Genomic DNA, 21739 nt, shown 5'->3' with positions numbered 1-21739 from the left:
AGTGTAATTCTAAAGCATATGTCTGGATTTGATTAGAGCTTTGATCAGCATGTAAATGCAAGTCTGATACTACTTGAGCCTGATGAGCAGTACAATAAATATATTTATTTTATAATCCCAAACCCCAAAAAGCCCAAAGGATTGTGCCATTATCTATTATTTATTTTTACTAATACATAGCCTATGATAGGTTACCGTACATTACACAAGACAGAAAAACATAAATGCCCATAGATGTAGCTATGCTCTCTTGGGTAAGTAAATGAAACAAGCTCCAGTAAACAAATCTGAGTGTGGATTGAAGAGAGTACCACAGTATGAGTCATAATACCTATAAAACCTAGTGTTCAAACAGGAAATGTTTCCAATCGTTTTCCCACCATTCATTTTTCCCCATATGGGATTTTAGAAACACTTAAAGTAAGGGCTGTGTTTCTTGTAGGCTTACCCTGGCATGACGTTTTGATAACCTTGTAAATCTCTCTACGATAAGGTGACTTATCAATATATTTGTTTGTTTTTACTCCACCAAAATGAAATGCTATTTAGCTGCTAATGTGGCTATCATAAAGAACTACAAACGCCATAATGATCTGGACGAGACTACGAGACTCCTGAATCGAGGCAAAGGTCAGAATCTCTCGATTAACTATCTAATGTTAGCTACATTTAATAATGATGCTGGTGCAGGACATACGGCCTACACAGTTACAATTAGGATGTAGGCTGACGCATGTATACATTTCAAAATATTTCCCCTAACGTTGTGCAATGTGTGTATTAGCATACCTGTTCTTTCCTGATTGTTGCTTCATTATTTCCTTGCATTCAACAGTTAAATGTTTTGTTTTCCTGATCTTCATTGTAATGACATACTTGAACATAGAACTAGAATAAGATGCAGATTACTTCCCTTTCTTTTCATTAAGATTGAATGGTTACGGGTCTGAACAAATAACTGCTATAGCCTACCGCCATCCCGCGTTCACTCTTATTTCAAACTCCCCAGCTGTGAGTTCTATTGGCTGCTGTATTTATCATTCAGCTATCATGTTTCAGGTAAGACCCAAATGCAGACTGTGTTGAAGTAACAATGTTTATTACAGGCAAACAACAGGTCAAGGCAGGCAGGGGTCGATAATCCAGAGTATTGGGGCAAAGGTACAGGATGGCAGGCAGACTCAGGTCAGGCAAAAATCTGTAATCCAGAGTAGGGGCAAAGGTGCAGGCAAGGTCAGGGGCAGGCGGGCTCAGAATCAGGACAGGCAAGGGTCAAAACCAGGAGGGTGAGGAAAAAGAGAGACTGGGGGAAAAGCAGGAGCTGAGACAAACCGCTGGTTGACTTCACAAACAAAACGAACAGACAAACAGAGAACACAGGAATAAATACACAGGGGATAATGGAGAAGATGGGCGACACCTGGAGGGGGGTGGAGACAATCACAAGGACAGGTGAAACAGAACAGGGCGTGACATTCAGCAAACAAGAGCTTGCATCCTTCTTCCAACAGTCTATTAGTATAAGACATGCTAAAAATACATTCTTCCAGCAAGCTATTGTAGTCTAGCTTTTCTTGGGACTCCAAGAGCTAAGAAGTGTTTTTTTAAGGAGAGAGGCCAGCAGAGCACATGGTGTGTATTGTGCAAGAGACAGAGGCTATAAATTAGAAGCTTATTTATAGACCATCATTCATTAGCTAAATATAAGGCTATTAACTGAATTTAATTTATTAGCTGAAATTATTAGCTGAAAGAGGTAGGCTAGGATATATATATATATATATATATATATATATATACTTTTTGAACAGGATTATCTATTTTGGATGCAATTTGAATGGAATTGATGGAGAGAGAGAAAGACAATGACATAGTGCTCCCGTGCACACTGATTTAAAGCAACAATATTCAAGTGATATGCTGTTTTAAAACTATACAGCTGAAATAAATAAAACATCATCTTTACAATAAAAAAATAGGTTGACCCCCGAAAGCCAGATGGAGATGTGTAAATTAGACATGCATTTAGTCCATATATTACTAGCATGCGCTGCAGCAAATGTAGGGACCACAATGGAAATTAGTCCCGGACTTTATTGTGCAATCCCAGTCACTTCTACAATTATTTGTTTATACTGTATATGTATTTTTTTTACTGACAAATAAAATCAATCAATCAATCCAAACTGTCCAGCTGCAATTTGATAAACGGAAAGAGACCAAAAAGTTTAATGACATTCAGAGATTGTCAAGCTTAAGGGAGGGAGGGATGTGTGAGTTTTCTGTTTGTCGAGACAGTATATTTATTTTTGTGTTGAAAATGAAAACCGTGATATTGAAGACCCGAAGTCGGTATGTTTTGTTTATTGGTTGTGTGGTGCATTGGCACATAAACCTGTTGGTGGAAAATTTGAAAATCTGATTCCCCCTAGCTGATCATTGTCTGCAACCGGCTTTGATCTTGAAGTAACGAAACAGGCAGGGAGAGTGAGCTCTTCTGTGGTTGTCAGCGAATCCTCAACCTTCTGGCCCGTAGCCCTGCATGGCACCAACTGTGCCACAAAAACATGCAGAAGTGGCAAAGTTGATATCCACGTTTATAAACACAGGGTCGCTACAGTTATTGTTATTTTAGTTAATTCTATGAGGGGGGGGTTCCATTTACTTTACAGTACAAGGGGAGGGTCATGCATTTATAACACCTGGAGTTGAACCAGGTGAAAGCTATGATCTGATATTGATTTCACATGTTAAATCCACTTCAATCAGTGTAGATGAATGGGAGGAGGCAGGTTAAAGAAGGATTTTTAAGCCTTGACAAGTGAGACATGGATTGTGCATGTGTGTCATTCAGAGGGTGAATAGGCAAGACAAAATATTGAAGTGCCTTTGAACAGGGTATGGTAGTAGGTGCCAGGCGCACCGGTTTGAGTGTCTCAAGAACTGCAACACTGCTGGGTTTTTCACTCTCAACAGTTTCCTGTGTGTATCAAAAATGGTCCACCACTTGACACAACTGTGGGAAGCATTGGAGTGAACATGGGCCAGCATCCATGTGGAATGCTTTTGACACCTTGTAGTCCATGCCCCAACGAATTGAGGCTGTTCTGAGAGCAAAAGGGGGTGCAACTCAATATTAAGTAGCTGTTCCTAATGTTTTGTACGCTCAGTGTAAGGTCATTGTAGTAGACCTACTTCCCTAAGTAAAAGAAAAAGCAGATTTTGTAAACCTGCACATCCAAACATGTTATGCATGAAGTAACTTATTGCAGATATCAAAGATGATCTATATACTGAGGCTTCACCTCTTCCTCTCTGCACATATTCAGTCGTCATGAAGGAGAGTAAGGCAGATTTGATCTTGGCCGCCATATCGAACATTGGCTAGTCCATTGTTCACTTTGATGTAATCCTGCAGACAATATACAAACACAAATAAATGCATGGAAAGGTAACATTTTGCATGCCTAGATTGCCTCTTAAATGCGTTTTTACCACAGAGAACGATAGGAGATGCAAGGGGAACGGTAACTGAAAACGCCACACTCACTGCATCATCCTCCAGGATGTTCTCCAGGACACTGACTATGTTGTTGAAGGAGGGCCTTTGGGTGTAGGGCTCCAGCCAGCAGTCCCTCATCATCTGCAGTCTAGAAGGAAAGGGGATCCATATAAACTCAGCAAAAAAAGAAACGTCCTCTCACTGTCAACTGTGTTTATTTTCGGCAAACTTAACATGTGTAAATATTTGTATGAACATAACAAGATTCAACAACTGAGACAAAAACTGAACAAGTTCCACAGACATGTGACTAACAGGAATGGAATAATGTGTCCCTGAACAAAGGGCGGGTCAAAATCAAAAGTAACAGTCAGTGTCTGGTGTGGCCACCAGCTGCATTAAGTACTACAGTGCATCTCCTCCTCATGGACTGCACCAAATTTGCCAGTTCTTGCTGTGAGATGTTACCCCACTCTTCCACCAAGGCACCTGCAAGTTCCCAGACATTTCTGTGGGGAATGGCCCTAGCCCTCACCCTCCGATCCAACAGGTCCCAGACATGCTCAATGGGATTGAGATCCAGGCTCTACACTGGCCATGGCAGAATACTGACATTCCTGTCTTGCAGGAAATCACACACAGAAAGACCAGTATGTTTGGTGGCATTGTCATGCTGGAGGGTCATGTCAGGATGAGCCTGCAGGAAGGGTACCACATGAGGGAGGAGGATGTCTTCCCTGTAACGCACAGCGTTGAGATTGCCTGCAATGATAACAAGTTCAGTCCGATGATGCTGTGACACACCGCCCTAGACTATGACGGACCCTCCACCTCCAAATCGATCCCGCTCCAGAGTACAGGCCTCGGTGTAACGCTCATTCCTTCGACAATAAACGCAAATCCGACCATCACCCCTGGTGAGCCAAAACTGCGACACGTCAGTGAAGAGCACTTTTTGCCAGTCCTGTCTGGTCCAGCGATGGTGGGTTTGTGCCCATAGGCGACGCTGTTGCCGATGATGTCTGGTGAGGACCTGCCTTACAACAGGCCTACAAGCCCTCAGTCCAGCCTCTCTCAGGCTATTGCGGACAGTCTGAGCACTGATGGAGGGATTGTGCGGTCCTGGTGTAACTCAGGCAGTTGTTGTTGCCATCCTGTACCTGTCCCACAGGTGTGATGTTCGGATGTACAGATCCTGTGCAGGTGCTGTTACACGTGGTCTGCCACTGTGAGGACGATCAGCTGTCCGTCCTGTCTCCCTGTAGCGCTGTCTTAGGCGTCTCACAGTACAGACATTGCAATTTGACAGAAACATGGATTACCACAGATAACACTGCTACTCCTACTGCTCTCTCCTCGTCTGCCCACGTGTTCTCGCATACCCCGAGAGCATCTGGCCAGCGGGGTGGTGGCACTGGAATCCTCATCTCTCCCAAGTGGACATTCTCTCTTTCTCCCCTGACCCATCTGTCTATCTCCTCATTTGAATTCCATGCTATCACAGTTACCAGCCCTTTCAAGCTTAACATCCTTATCATTTATCGCCCTCCAGGTTCCCTTGGAGAGTTCATCAATGAGCTTGACGTCTTGATAAGTTCCTTTCCTGAGGATGGCTCACCTCTCACAGTTCTGGGTGACTTTAACCTCCCCACGTCTACCTTTGACTCATTCCTCTCTGCCTCCTTCTTTCCACTCCACTCCTCTCCTCTTTTGACCTCACCCTCTCACCTTCCCCCCCTACTCACAAGGCAGGCAATACGCTTGACCTCATCTTTACTAGATGCTGTTCGTCCACTAATCTCATTGCAACTCCCCTCCAAGTCTCCGACCACTAACTTGTATCCTTTTCCCTCTCGCTCTCATCCAACACTTCTCACTCTGCACCTACTCGGATGGTATTGCGCCGTCCTAACCTTCGCTCTCTCTCTCCCGCTACTCTCTCCTCTTCCATCCTATCATCTCTTCCCTCTGCTCAAACCTTCTCCAACCTATCCCCTGATTCTGCCTCCTCAACCCTCCTCTCCTCCCTTTCTGCATCCTTTGATTCTCTATGTCCCCTATCCTTCAGGCCGGCTCGGTCCTCCCCTCCTGCTCCGTGGCTCGACGACTCATTGCGAGCTCACAGAACAGGGCTCCGGGCAGCCGAGCGGAAATGGAGGAAAACTCGCCTCCCTGCGGACCTGGCATCCTTTCACTCCCTCCTCTCTACATTTTCCTCTTCTATCTCTGCTGCTAAAGCCACTTTCTACCACTCTAAATTCCAAGCATCTTCCTCTAACCCTAGGAAGCTCTTTGCCACCTTCTCCTCCCTCCTGAATCCTCCTCCCACTCCTCCCACTCTGCGGATGACTTCGTCAACCATTTTGAAAAGAAGGTCGACGACATCCGATCCTCGTTTGCTAAGTCAAACGACACCGCTGGTCCTGCTCACACTGCCCTACCCTGTGCTTTGACCTCTTTCTCCCCTCTCTCTCCAGATGAAATCTCGCGTCTTGTGACGGCTGGCCGCCCAACAACCTGCCCGCTTGACCCTATCCCCTCCTCTCTTCTCCAGACCATTTCCGGAGACCTTCTCCCTTACCTCACCTCGCTCATCAACTCATCCTTGACCGCTGGCTACGTCCCTTCCGTCTTCAAGAGAGCGAGAGTTGCACCCCTTCTGAAAAAAACCTACACTCGATCCCTCCGATGTCAACAACTACAGACCAGTATCCCTTCTTTCTTTTCTCTCCAAAACTCTTGAACGTGCCGTCCTTGGCCAGCTCTCCTGCTATCTCTCTCAGAATGACCTTCTTGATCCAAATCAGTCAGGTTTCAAGACTGGGCATTCAACTGAGACTGCTCTTCTCTGTGTCACGGAGGCTCTCCGCACTGCTAAAGCTAACTCTCTCTCCTCTGCTCTCATCCTCCTAGACCTATCTGCTGCCTTTGATACTGTGAACCATCAGATCCTCCTCTCCACCCTCTCCGAGTTGGGCATCTCCGGCGCGGCCCACGCTTGGATTGCGTCCTACCTGACAGGTCACTCCTACCAGGTGGCGTGGCGAGAATCTGTCTCCGCACCACGTGCTCTCACCACTGGTGTCCCCCAGGGCTCTGTTCTAGGCCCTCTCTTATTCTCGCTATACACCAAGTCACTTGGCTCTGTCATATCCTCACATGGTCTCTCCTATCATTTCTATGCAGACGACACACAATTAATCTTCTCCTTTCCCCCTTCTGATAACCAGGTGGCGAATCGCATCTCTGCATGTCTGGCAGACATATCAGTGTGGATGACGGATCACCACCTCAAGCTGAACCTCGGCAAGACGGAGCTGCTCTTCCTCCCGGGGAAGGACTGCCCGTTCCATGATCTTGCCATCACGGTTGACAACTCCATTGTGTCCTCCTCCCAGAGTGCTAAGAACCTTGGCGTGACCCTGGACAACACCCTGTCGTTCTCTACTAACATCAAGGCGGTGACCCGATCCTGTAGGTTCATGCTCTACAACATTCGCAGAGTACGACCCTGCCTCACACAGGAAGCGGCGCAGGTCCTAATCCAGGCACTTGTCATCTCCCGTCTGGATTACTGCAACTCGCTGTTGGCTGGGCTCCCTGCCTGTGCCATTAAACCCCTACAACTCATCCAGAACGCCGCAGCCTGTCTGGTGTTCAACCTTCCCAAGTTCTCTCACGTCACTCCGCTCCTCCGCTCTCTCCACTGGCTTCCAGTTGAAGCTCGCATCCGCTACAAGACCATGGTGCTTGCCTACGGAGGTGTGAGGGGAACGGCACCTCCGTACCTTCAGGCTCTGATCAGGCCCTACACCCAAACAAGTGCACTGCGCTCATCCACCTCTGGCCTGCTCGCCTCCCTACCTCTGAGGAAGCACAGTTCCCGCACAGCCCAGTCAAAACTGTTCGCTGCTCTGGCACCCCAATGGTGGAACAAGCTCCCTCACGACGCCAGGACAGCAGAGTCAATCACCACCTTCCGGAGACACCTGAAACCCCACCTCTTTAAGGAATACCTAGGATAGGATAAAGTAATCCTTCTAACCCCCCCCTCCTTAAAAGATTTAGATGCACTATTGTAAAGTGGTTGTTCCACTGGATATCATAATGTGAATGCACCAATTTGTAAGTCGCTCTGGATAAGAGCGTCTGCTAAATGACTTAAATGTAAAAATGTAAATGTAATTTATTGCTCTGGCCACATCTGCAGTCCTCATGCCTCCTTGCAGCATGCATAAGGCACGTTCACACAGTTGAGCAGGGACCCTGGGCATCTTTCTTTTGGTGTTTTTCAGAGTCAGTAGAAAGGCCTCTTTAGTGTCCTAACTCTTCATAACTGTGACCTTAAATTGCCTACCGTCTGTAAGCTGTTAGTGTCTTAATGACCGTTCCACAGGTGCATGTTCAGTAATTGTTTATGGTTCATTGAACAAGCATGGGAAACAGTGTTTAAACCCTTTACAATGAAGATCTGTGAAGCTATTTGGATTTTTACAAATTATCTTTGAAAGACAGGGTCCTGAAAAAGGGACGTTTCTTTTTTTGCTGAGTTTACTAGCGCACCAGTATCATGCAAATACACATGAGTAGTCAGATATGCCTGGAAATATTCCATGTAAAAAAAGTATCTGAAGGGGCGGGATCATTACTCACATCTCTGGTCTACATGTCTCTGGTTCTGAGTTCCTGTGTCCAGAGCAGATGTAGCGCACCACCAACTCTGAAGTCTCCAGGTTGGGATATGGTAAGGTCCCTAAGATTAAGACGAATCATTACAGCACTGTTAAAAAATACATGGCAAATAGAAATCCAGTATGGATGGTGTTAAGATCTAGATGTGAGGGGTTGAATGCAGCTGAAGGGTAGGACTAATAACAACAAGATAACAAATGTAAAATATACTGTGTCTGTAAAATTGATATATTTTCAAAACTTTTGTAAAACAGCAAAGTTAAAAATCTACAATGTAGAAAATAGTAAGAATAAAGAAAAACCCTTGAATGAGTAGGTGTGTCCAAACTTTTGACTGGTACTGTATACATTTACAAAAAATATATATTGGGGAATGGAAATGATGCAGACAATTACATTTATGGAAGCTACAATCTATCTTTAATATTAAATCTGATCTACCCCCTAAAAAATGAAAATTCATTATTAATACGTTAGTGAATATATTTTTCTCAGTTAATCTCAGGTGCTCTTTCCATTTTACCAAATGTTTGCATCTCCCACAGCACAATGCCAAATGCCCAGACATCCCCTTTGAAGCTATAGTAGTTGTTTCTGAAGTACTCTGGGGGATACCAACGCAGGGGCACTTTTTGCTGCGAACAGAACCAAAAAGAACAGCCAAGTTAAATTATGCTCTGGTCACAACGTCTGGGTGACTCCAAGACAGTCCTCCTCACCATGTGGTCTCCTTTGTGGCTGCTGCGACGGCTCCTCATAAGAGTCAGGTCTTGGGCCAGTCCAAACTCTGCCAGCTTCACCTCTCTGGGGAAATGGTTAACCATGATGTTCCTCAGTGCTAGGTCACAGTGCACCACCTGTAGTATGAACAATTGTGCAACAGAGATGATGGGGACTGTAGTCAAATATGTATGTGAGGTGACCACAGGCAAAAGTGAAATATATGACATTGTTGATGGATTTTTGGAATGATTCTAATGTACCATTTTAGAGCGCAGGTGTCTCATTGCATGGGCAATGTGATATGCTGCTGTGGTGAAGTGCTTTTGCAGTTCACTGTCCCTGCTCAGTTGGTGTTGATTCACTTGCAGGAAACTGCGCAGGGTCCCACTGCTCACCGACTCCAGGATCAACATGTAAGGAGCTGGAGTAAAGGAAAATTAAACACACACAACACCATCTTACTGTATAACATTTTGCCATGGTCCAAATTTCAGAAACAATGAATGCTTAATAAACGAGCATGTGACGCTTACCCTGTGTGATGTTCCAGTCTAGCAGCTGCAGCACGTTCTTGTGGGTACCCAGCTTCTTCATGATGTTCACCTCTCTGGCTACCCTCCTGTGGGTAACCCCTACAGAGGACAAACCACGCTTATCAACTGTTTTGGTAGGTATAAGCTCCTGGGTGCATTTCAAACAGTAAACCTCTGATGGTGAGGGCTGTGATTGTATTATTGTGAGGAGTACAGTGCATTATTGTCTTTTTGGTATTGACTAACAACGTTAAATAAACTCAGCAAAAAAAGAAATGTCCTCTCACTGTCAACTGCGTTTATTTTCAGCAAACTTAACATGTGTAAATATTTGTATGAACATAAGATTCAACAACTGAGACATAAACTGAACAAGTTCCACAGACATGTGACTAACAGAAATTGAATAATGTGTCCCTGAACAAAGGGGGGGTCAAAATCTAAAATAACAGTCAGTATCTGGTGTGGCCACCAGCTGCATTAGGTACTGCAGTGCATCTCCTCCTCATGGACTGCAACAGATTTGCCAGTTCTTGCTGTGAGATGTTACCCTACTCTATCACCAAGACATTCCTGTCTAGCAGAAAATCACGCACAGAATGAGCAGTATGGCTGTGGCATTGACATGCTGGAGGGTCATGACAGGATGAGCCTGCAGGAAGGGTACCACATTAGGGAGGAGGATGTCTTCCCTATAACGCACAGCGTTGAGATTGCCTGCAATGACAGCAAGCTCAGTCCGACGACACTGTGACACACCGTCCCAGACCATGACGGACCCTCCACCTCCAAATCGATCCCGCTCCAGAGTACAGGCCTTGGTGTAACGCTCATTCCTTCGACGATAAACGCGAATCCTACAATCACCCCTGGTGAGACAAAACGGCGACTCGTCGGTGAAGAGCACTTTTTGCCAGTCCTGTCTGGTCCAGTGACGGTGGGTTTGTGCCCATAGGCAACGTTGTTGCCTGTGATGTCTGGTGAGGTGTTGTTACACGTGGTCTGCCACTGCGAGGACGATCAGCTGTCCGTCCTGTCTCCCTGTAGCGCTGTCTTAGGCGTCTCACAGTATGGACATTGCAATTTATTGCTCTGGCCACATCCGCAGTCCTCATGCCTCCTTGCAGCATGCCTAAGGCACATTCACGCAGGTGAGCAGGGACCCTGGGCATCTTTCTTTTGGTGTTTTTCAGAGTCAGTAGAAAGGCCTCTTTAGTGTCCTAAGTTTTCATAACTGTGACCTTAATTGCCTACCGTCTGTAAGCTGTTAGTGTCTTAATGACCGTTCCACAGGTGCATGTTCATTAATTGTTTATGGTTCATTGCAAAAGCATGGGAAACAGTGTTTAAACCCTTTACAATGAAGATCTGTGAAGTTATTTGGATTTTTACAAATTATCTTTGAAAGACAGGGTCCTGAAAAAGGGACGTTTCTTTTTTTGCTGAGTTTAGTAGTAAGCTTGGTGGATTTGTCCTTACCCTCTTTGGTCATCTTGCAGGTGACAATGGAGTGGCCCTTGCAGGTGCCACGCGTCATCTTAGCCTTGTAGTACACCCCTTCCCTCCCTGCTTTGATGAGTTGCTGTATGCCCAGCCCTGATGTGTTGAAGCAGGAACCCTGGGAAATGAAGTCCACGCTGTTACAACATTCTACAGCTAGATTTAAATATGAGAATGTTTTTTTACCCTGTAGCTTTTTCTTCAAACTGAGTTTACCGTTTGCTGTGGTCTCCAGAGAGACCTAGAAGCTGACTTGGTTGTTTGCCTGAGCAGGGGAGTGGGCGAGCTAGTGTTCTGATACTCCTGTCCCAGAGTGACAGAGACAAGCTCTAGTGGACTTCTAGTCTCACGCACTAGATATGTCCTCAAGGTTAGGGGACTTATAGCTGGGGGGTTGGATGGAGGAGCTCTGCCCAATAGACCCTCAACACCCTGCAGCTCTCGAATGGTGTGAATCAAAGTGCGATACCTGGAAAGGGTATGAAGAAAGTTAGTGTTATACTGTATATTACTGTATACAGTATGGAATAAACACATCCGCTGCTGATACTGTATTAAGGAAAGGTACACGTTTGATATGTTAACAAGTAGTTGAGCTATAAACTTACTTCATTGTCCACAGAATGGCCAGTAAAAGGACAATGGTAACAGTAAACCCAGAAATACCGATTAAAATGTAGAACATCCCATTAAAACTGACACCATCTGAGAAAAGACATGTTCACCGTTACATCAAAGCATGAGAAACCGTCATCAGTAAACTTCTCACATTACATATGATTACATGACTCACCTACTACAGGATCTGTTGAGAATGTATTATCAAGATAATTTATATGTGAAGGTCTTGTTATGTTGCTGATGAGGGAGGTTTCTGTGTGATTGTTGCTTGTATTCACATATGACATTGTTCTGTTGAGTGCGCACATTGCCTTCATCTGAGGAATCAAGAGCAAAAATATGAAATGATGAGCAAGGAGTTGTTCTAAAGTCCCCATCCACATCGATGGGACCACAGTGGAATAGGTGGAAAGCTTCAAGTTCATCAGCGTACACATCACTGACAATCTGAAATGGTCTACCCACACAAACAGTGTGTACCTCAGGAGGCTGAAGAAATTTGGCTTGGCCCCTAAGAACCTCAAACTTTTATAGATGCACAATTGAGAACATCCTGTCGGGCTGTATCACCGCCTGATACGGCACCAGCAACCACAGGGCTCTCCAGAGGGTGGTGCAGTCTGCCCAACGCATCACCGGGGGCACACTGCCTGCCCTCCAGGACACCTACAGCACCCAATGTCACAGCAAGGCCAAAAAGATCATCAAGGACATCAACCACCTAAGCTACAGCATGTTCAACCCGCTATCATCCAGCAGGCGAGGTCAGTACAGGTGCATCAAAGCTGGAACCAAGAGACTGTAAAACAGCTTCTATCTCAAGGCCATCAGACTGTTAAATAGCCATCACTAGCCAGCTACCACCCGGTTACTCAACCCTGCACCTTAGAGGCTGCTGCCCTATATACATTGTCATGACGTGGCCCGTTCTGGGTATAGATCAGGGCTTCCCCCTCTCTGTCTCTCCTACACCCAGGTTCTGTAATCTCAGGTCGTAAATTCCTGACGGAGACTCTCTTCCCCTTTTCATGCAGAGAGACCACAGAGCGAACAAAGGATTTCACATGGCCGAACCCCTAAATCCCCAAAATGGGAAAATGAAACAAAATGTCCACTTGTGAAAAGGTGGGAATGGTCCGTGGACACTTAAGGGACGGGTATGACGAGTGTGTTTCATTTGGTGACCTCAGAGAAGACAGGAAACACACATACCTACAGTTGAAGTCGGAAGTTTACATACACCTTAGCCAAATACATTTAAACTCAGTTTTTCACAATTCCTGACATTTAATCATAGTAAAAATTCCCTGTCTTAGGTCAGTTAGGATCATCACTTTATTTTAAGAATGTGAAATGTCTGAATAATAGTAGAGAGAATGATTTATTTCAGCTTTTATTTATTTCATCACATTCCCAGTGGGTCAGAAGTTTACATAAACTCAATTAGTATTTGGTATCATTGCCTTTAAATTGTTTAACTTGGGTCAAACATTTCGGGTAGCCTTCCATGAGCTTCCCACAATAAGTTGGGTGAATTTTGGCCCATTCCTCCTGACAGAGCTGATGTAACTGAGTCAGGTTTGTGGGCCTCCTTGCTTGCACACACTTTTTCAGTTCTGCCCACAAATGTTCTATAAGATTGAGGTCAGGGCTTTGTGATGGCCACTCCAATACCTTGACTTTGTTGTCCTTAAGCCATTTTGCCACAACTTTGGAAGTATGCTTGGGGTCATTGTCCATTTGGAAGACCCATTTGCAACCAAGCTTTAACTTCCTGACTGATGTCTTGAAATGTTACTTCAATATATCCACATAATTTTCCTCCCTCATGATGCCATCTATTTTGTGAAGTGCACCAGTCCCTCCTGCAGCAAAGCACCCCCACAACATGATGCTGCCTCCCCCGTGCTTCACAGTTGGGATGGTGTTCTTCGGTTTTTAAGCCTCCCCCTTTTTCCTCCAAACATAACGATGGTCATTATGGCCAAACAGTTTCATTTTTGTTTCATCAGACCAGAGGACATTTCTCCAAAAAGTACGCTCTTTGTCCCCATGTGCAGTTGCAAACCGTAGTCTGGCTTTTTTTATGGCGGTTTTTGAGCAGTGGCTTCTCCTTGCTGAGCGGCCTTTCAGGTTATGTCGATATAGGACTTGTTTTACTGTGGATATGGATACTTCTGTACCTGTTTCCTCCTGCATCTTCACAGGGTCCTTTGCTGTTGTTCTGGGATTGATTTGCACTTTTCGCAGCAAAGTACGTTATTCTCTAGGAGACAGAACGCGTCTCCTTCCTGGGCGGTATGATGGCTGCGTGGTCCCATGGTGTTTATACTTGCGTACTATTGTTTGTACAGATGAACGTGGTACTGTCAGGCGTTTGGAAATTGCTCCCAAGGATGAGCCAGACTTGTGGAGTTCTGCAAAAAAAAAAATCTGAGGTCTTGGCTGATTTTCTTTTGGTTTTCCCATGATGTCAAGCAAAGAGGCACTGAGTTTGAAGGTAGGCCTTGAAATACATCCACGGGTACACCTCCAATTGACTCAAATGATGTCATGGCTTTAGAAGCTTCTGATAGGCTAATTGACATCATTTATCAGAAGGTTCTAAAGCCATGACATAATTTTCTGGAATTTTCCATGCTGTTTAAAGGCACAGTCAACTTAGTGTATGTAAACTTCTGACCCACTGGAATTGTGATACAATGAATTAAAGTGAAATAATCTGTATGTAAACAATGGTTGGAAAAATTTACTTGTGTCATGCACAAAGTAGATGTCCTAACCGACTTGCCAAAACGATAGTTTGTTAACAAGAAATTTGTGGAGTGGTTGAATAACAAATTTTAATGACTCCAACCTAAGTGTATTTAAACTTCCGTCCTCAACTGTATATCTCTGAATGTGCACATTTCTCAAATTTGGTGTTTCATCTAATTCTTGTATAAAATGAGTTGAAAATTAAACTATTTGTGAAATTATGTAATGTGATGTTAAGCCTTTAATGTGAGAGAATTGTTTAAAATTTAACTAAGTCATTGGCCCACCCCTGTGAGCACAGACATGATCAGGCATCATAGAACTGCCTTTTCTACTGTTAGGAATAACCCCCCCGAGGAAATCCTCTTCAGACCACGCGTACCTCTGTGTAAACTGAGGTGGCATAGGTTTGAGTACCAAGACTAAGCAAACCCACAGCATGAGCTGTGATTGCGAATAGTTATTGAATTCCTAACCATACCATGTGGAGCATTGGCTACACGGCTGGAAATAGTTAAACTCTGAGACTATTGATCCCTACAGAATAAGAGCAAATCTTAGATACTAATTACTAGTCTGCAGCTAGAAATTATGTAAACCTGGGATGCAAAGAGATCACGACACATGGGTGTAAATATATACTGCTCAAAAAAAAAGGGAACACTTAAACAACACAATGTAACTCCAAGTCAATCACACTTCTGTGAAATCAAACTGTCCACTTAGGAAGCAACACTGATTGACAATAAATTTCACATGCTGTTGTGCAAATGGAATAGACAACAGGTGGAAATTATAGGCAATTAGCAAGACACCCCCAATAAAGGAGTGGTTCTGCAGCTGGTAACCACAGACAACTTCTCAGTTCCTATGCTTCCTGGCTGATGTTTTGGTCACTTCTGAATGCTGGCGGTGCTCTCACTCTTGTGGTAGCATGAGACGGCGTCTACAACCCACACAAGTGGCTCAGGTAGTGCAGCTCATCCAGGATGGCACATCAATGCGAGCTGTGGCAGAAAGGTTTGCTGTGTCTGTCAGCGTAGTGTCCAGAGCATGGAGGCACTACCAGGAGACAGGCCAGTACATCAGGAGACGTGGAGGAGGCCGTAGGAGGGCAACAACCCAGCAGCAGGACCGCTACCTCCGCCTTTGTGCAAGGAGGAGCAGGAGGAGCACTGCCAGAGCCCTGCAAAATGACCTCCAGCAGGCCACAAATGTGCATGTGTCTGCTCAAACGGTCAGAAACAGACTCCATGAGGGTGGTATGAGGGCCCGATGTCCACAGGTGGGGGTTATGCTTACAGCCCAACACCGTGCAGGACGTTTGGCATTTGCCAGAGAACACCAAGATTGGCAAATTCGCCACTGGCGCCCTGTGCTCTTCACAGATGAATGCAGGTTCACACTGAGCATGTGACAGACGTGACAGAGTCTGGAGACGCCGTGGAGAACGTTCTGCTGCCTGCAACATCCTCCAGAATGACCGGTTTGGCGGTGGGTCAGTCATGGTGTGGGTTGGCATTTCTTTGGGGGGCCGCACAGCCCTCCATGTGCTCGCCAGAGGTAGCCTGACTACCATTAGGTACCGAGATGAGATCCTCAGACCCCCTGTAAGACCATATGCTGGTGCAGTTGGCCCTGGGTTCCTCCTAATGCAAGACAATGCTAGACCTCATGTGGCTGGAGTGTGTCAGCAGTTCCTGCAAGAGGAAGGCATTGATGCTATGGACTGGCCCGCCCGTTCCCCAGACCTGAATCCAATTGAGCACATCTGGGACATCATGTCTCGCTCCATCCACCAACACCACGTTGCACCACAGACTGTCCAGGAGTCGGCGGATGCTTTAGTCCAGGTCTGGGAGGAGATCCCTCAGGAGACCATCCGCCACCTCATCAGGAGCATGCACAGGCGTTGTAGGGAGGTCATACAGGCACGTGGAGACCACACACACTACTGAGCCTCATTTTGACTTGTTTTAAGGACATTACATCAAAGTTGGATCAGCCTGTAGTGTGGTTTTCCACTTTCATTTTGAGTGTGACTCCAAATCCAGGCCTCCATGGGTTGATAAATTGGATTTCCATTGATTATTTTTGTGTGATTTCGTTGTCAGCACATTCAACTATGTAAAGAAAAAAGTATTTAATAAGATTATTTAATTCATTCAGATCTAGGATGTGTTATTTTAGTGTTCCCTTTATTTTTTTGAGCAGTGTATATTGATTGCAATTACTCCCGAATGAGTGAGCATTCATGTGCAAAGGATTAGCATTTCAATTCATATAATTATCAACTGTGTGTAGTGATCCCTTTTGTCTTTCCCACTTCTTTCTCAGTCCCCACACACTTCCCTTTGTCCACCAAGCTGTCATATTGGCTTAGCCCACTGGGGAATCTTCCCTATCCTTGTTAGCAACCTATCTACTGTTTGTTTGTTTATGCATTTCTGTGATTATTTAGTTAGTAAATAAATGATTAAGCCAATTGGTGTATGGATAACTCATAGTAAAGCTGGGTTCGTGCAGATAACCAACAATTTACGACGTTTGGAATGAGACATGTGAGGTAAAGAACAATTCATTAATAGAAGACTAATTGATCAGATATTAAAATATCTGAAGAGTTATATTCGGGAAAATTTTAACTTGGTAATCTGAAGATTTTCCTTGGTGCCCCGACTTCCTAGTTAATTACATTTACATGATTAGTTTAATCATGTAATAATAATTACAGAATTGATTTGATAAAATAGTCTTCACTTTTAATGATGCCAAAGACACAACAACATAGACATGGAATCACTAGTCACTTTAATAATATTTACATACTGCTTTACTCATCTTATATGTATATACTGTATTCTATTTTATTTTAGTCAATGCCACTCCGACATTGCTCGTCCTAACATTTATATATTTCTTAATTCCATTGTTTTACTTTTAGATTTGTGTATTGTTGTGAATTTAGATACTACTGCACTGTTGAAACTAGGAACACAAGCATTTTGCTACACCCGCAATAACATCTGCTAAATATGTGTAGGTGACTAATAAAATGTTATTTGAAGTAGGCATAGAGCTATAATTACTTTTTAATGAGTTATATTGAGGTGATATAGAGAGATCTCACCCATAGAGCCCATGCAGGTAGATATTCAAACACCTTCTATCCAAATTCATGTGAAATCTTTTCTATTGTGATCACTGTGTGGACCACCTACATATGTTCTTCACCTCATTTCCTGTTGTCCCTCACTCACAGGAAAGAGGAGCTTAGTCTTCAGAACCACTGTCTCGCTGCAATAATTTAGCTTTCAAGTCATCCCACATTCATACACTAGTATGAGCTTTTGGGTGACAAAAAAAAGCGGCTGTTGATTAACACTTTGACAGGCCACTTATCGTTTTAAATTAAACATTAAGAGTTAAAGCTGGACATTTGGCCATGTGTAAAAGAAATAAAAAAATGTTCCATTTAATCATCAAGTGTGTGTGTCATAGAGGGCTATGAGGTGGGAGGCATTTCCCTGCAGTGCTCTGACATTTACATTCACCAACAGTTACAGTTGTCTAAGGGGGATGGGGGATGACATGGTGTCTATATTGTGGTTTCCTTTGAGGAAATACTTATACGACAGTTCTTTGAGCTTTGCTTGTCGAATATATGTGGTCCTAAGGTTTATTAACTCCTGGGGATTACTATACAACAGTCCATTCTGAGAATATTGTCTAGCTTAGGCTAGTTATGACATTGTTATTAAGTCATGACCATTATACATTTACATTTTATGTTAACCATCTCAATTTTTTTTAACCTTTTTAACTAGGCAAGTCAGTTAAGAACAAATTCTTATTTTCAATGACGGCCTAGGAACAGTGGGTTAACTGCCTTGTTCAGGGGCAGAACAACCGATTTTTACCATGTCAGCTTGGGGATTCGATCTTGCAATCTTTCGGTTACTTGTCCAACGCTCTAACCACTAGGCTACCTGCCGCTGAATAAGTCTGTACAAGAAAAAGGGACACAGGCTGTGTAGTTCATTGGCTGCTTTAATACTTACAGAAACTAATTCACTCCAAATACAAGGCAGATCTTTACAGTTCATACTCCAATACATCCTTTTTCCAAAAGTATTTATGTACATTTAAAGTTTTTCCTCAAGGGTTATTGCAAAATAAATGTTGAATTTAAACATTTTACAAAAGTACATGAAATTAATAAATTAAAAAACTAAAACTAAATAGACAAAAATAAATAAATCATTCAGTAGTATTCACTGCATCAAGCTTTTCAGGGGGACAACACTGAAAATGACCATGGCAATATCTGGCTAATGTTAAAAATGTAAAAAAATATATAATTGTCATCAGGATGTGTATCATTCTATCATCATAGGCCAGGTAGAGTTGGTAGGTTTCTGTCCAGCTGTTATAATCAGTAACTGATTCACCAAATAAAGCATATACCTCAACAAGACTTAAGAAATGAGAGCTGTGTATTGTAATGGATATACTATAGCTCACAGCCTAAAGAGTTTGACTTTTTTTGTCCATCTGATTAGATTCAATACACTGTATGTGAAACATAGGAGTTGAATGTCAATATAGTTACAGTAAATATATCTTTCAAAGCTCAGAGGGAAAAGCTACCTATTCACTTGTTGCATAACGGTAAGGTACAACTGCTCAAACTGTCAAATGTCCCACTCTGCCTAAATCAAATACCTCATACCCATGGCATTCAGAAAGATCCAACATTATTCACAACTTCTGCCCTTCGAAGTTGTGATCTCATGACTTGCATTAGGGCTCCCGAGTGGCGCAGCGGTCTAAGGCACTGCATCTCAGTGCTAGAGGCGTCACTACAAACACCCTGGTTCGAATCCAGGCTGTATAACATCCGGCCGTGATTGGGAGTCCCATAGGGCGGCGCACAATTGGTCCAGCGTCGTCTGGGTTTGGCCAGTGTAGGCCGTCATTGTAAATAAGAATTTGTTCATAACTGACTCGCCAAGTTAAATAAAGGTTAAATAAAAAATTAAGATAATATACAGTTGAAGACGGAAGTTTACATACACTTAGGTTGGCGTCATTAAAACTCGTTTTTCAACCACTCCACAAATTTCTTGTTAACAAACTATAGTTTTGGGAAGCCGGTTAGGACATCTACTTTGTGCATGACACAAGTCATTTTTCCAACAACTGTTTACAGACAGATTATTAAATTTAATCACAATTCCAGTGGGTCAGAAATGTACATACACTAAGTTGACTGTGCCTTTAAACAGCATGGAAAATTCCAGAAAATGTCATGGCTTTAGAAGCTTATGATAAATGAATTGGAGATGTACCTGTTGATGTATTTCAAGGCCTACCTTAAAACTCAGTGCCTCTGCTTGACATCATGGGAAAATCTAAAGAAATCAGCCAAGACCTCATAAAGAAAAATGTAGACCTCCACAAGTCTGGTTCATCCTTGGGAGCAATTTCCAAACGCCTGACAGTACCACGTTCATCTGTACAAACAATAGTACGCAAGTATAAACACCATGGGACCACGCAGCCATCATACCGCCCAGGAAGGAGACGAGTTCTGTCTCCTAGAGACGAACGTACTTTGCTGCGAAAAGTGCAAATCAATCCCAGAACAATAGCGAAGGACCTTGTGAAGATGCTGGAGGAAACAGGTACAAAAGTATCTATTTCCACAGTAAAACGAGTCCTATATCGACATAACCTGAAAGGCCGCTCAGCAAGGAAGAAGCAGCTGCTCCAAAGCCGCCAGTAAAAAGCCAGACTACGGTTTGCAACTGCACATGGGGACAAAGAGCGTACTTTTTGGAGAAATGTCCTCTGGTCTGATGAAACAAAAATGGAACTGTTTGGCCATAATGACCATCGTTATGTTTGGAGGAAAAAGGGGGAGGCTTAAAAGCCGAAGAACACCATCCCAACTGTGAAGCACGGGGAGCGGGGAGGGGGGGGGGGCAGCATCATGTTGTGGGGGTGCTTTGCTGCAGGAGGGACTGGTGCACTTCCTCATGATGCCATCTATTTTGTGAAGGAAAATTGTGGATATTGAAGCAACATCAAGACATCAGTCAGGAAGTTAAAGCCTTGTCGCAAATGGGTCTTCCAAATAGACAATGACCCCAAGCATACTTCCAAAGTTGTGGCAAAATGGCTTAAGGACAACAAAGTCAAGGTATTGGAGTGGCCATCACAAAGCCCTGACCTCAATCCTATAGAAAATGTGTGGGCAGAACTGAAAAAGCTTGTGCGAGCAAGGGCTTGGTTTAAATGTATTTGGCAAAGGTGTATGTAAACTTCCATCTTCAACTGTATACACTACTGTTCAAAAGTTTAGGGTCACTTACAAATGTCCTTGTTTTTGAAGGAAAATCACGTGTTGTCCATTAAAATGACATCAAATTGATCAGAAATACAGTGTAGACATTGTTAATGTTGTCAATGACTTGTAGCTGGAAACGGCAGATTTTTTTATGGAATATCTACATGGGTGTACAGAGGCCCATTATCAGCAACCATCACACCTGTGTTCCAATGGCACGTTGTGTTAGCTAATCCAAGTTCATCATTTTAAAAGCCTAATTGATCATTAGAAAACCCTTTTGCAATTATGTTAGCTGAAAACTGTTGTTCTGATTAAAGAAGCAATAAAACTGGCCTTCTTTAGACTAGTTGAACATCAGCATTTGTGGGTTTGATTACAGGCTCAAAATGGCCAGAAACAAATAACTTATTTCTGAAACTCGTCAGTCTATTCTTGTTCTGAGAAATGAAGGCTATTCCAGATCTCGTACAACGCTGTGTACTACTCCCTTCACAGAACAGAGCAAACTGGCTCTAACCAGAATAGAACAAGTGGGAGGCCCCGATGCACAACTGAGCAAGAGGACAAGTACACTAGTGTCTAGTTTGAGAAACAGACGCCTCACAAGTTCTCAACTGGCAGCTTCATTAAATAGTACCCGCAAAACATCAGTCTCAACATCAACAGTGATGAGGCGACTCCGGGATGCTGGCCTTCTAGGCAGAGTTGCAAAGAAAAAGCCATATCTCAGACTGGCCAATAAAAAGATTAAGACAAGCAAAAGAACACAGACAGTGGAACTCTGTCTAGAAGGCCAGCATCCCAGAGTCGCCTCTTCACTGTTGACGTTGCTGATAATGGGCCTCTGTTTTATGTAATATCTACATAGCCGTACAATCTGCCGTTTCCAACTACAATAGTCATTTACAACATTAACAATGTCTACACTGTATATCTTATCAATTTGATGTTATTTTAATGGACACAAAAGTGCTTTTCTTTCAAAAACAGACATTTCTAAGTGACCCCAAATTTTTGAACGGTAGTGTATATAATGAATTGTGTTAAATTGGGCAC

At 43.6% G+C, this 21739-nt stretch overlaps 1 protein-coding gene across 1 annotated transcript; it reads right to left on the bottom strand.

The window, feature by feature from the left end:
* Nucleotides 1–1110: 1110 nt before the first annotated feature.
* Nucleotides 1111–17717, bottom strand: LOC106568122 (fibroblast growth factor receptor homolog 1). The gene is made up of 13 exons (XM_014138151.2): nucleotides 17459–17717; nucleotides 11744–11888; nucleotides 11559–11655; nucleotides 11167–11419; nucleotides 10930–11068; nucleotides 9451–9549; nucleotides 9178–9338; nucleotides 8914–9051; nucleotides 8718–8829; nucleotides 8156–8255; nucleotides 3551–3650; nucleotides 3306–3412; nucleotides 1111–2552 (listed from the first exon to the last, which is right to left on the bottom strand). The coding sequence occupies exons 2-12, from the start codon at nucleotides 11886–11888 to the stop codon at nucleotides 3326–3328; spliced, it is 1431 nt and encodes a 476-aa protein (XP_013993626.1). The 5' UTR covers nucleotides 17459–17717; the 3' UTR covers nucleotides 1111–2552; nucleotides 3306–3325.
* Nucleotides 17718–21739: the final 4022 nt, after the last annotated feature.

This window comes from Salmo salar, chromosome ssa13 (assembly GCF_905237065.1).
Source record: "Salmo salar chromosome ssa13, Ssal_v3.1, whole genome shotgun sequence".
Classification (NCBI taxonomy): Eukaryota; Metazoa; Chordata; class Actinopteri; order Salmoniformes; family Salmonidae; genus Salmo; species Salmo salar.
This window is presented reverse-complemented; position numbering and strand designations above follow the sequence as displayed.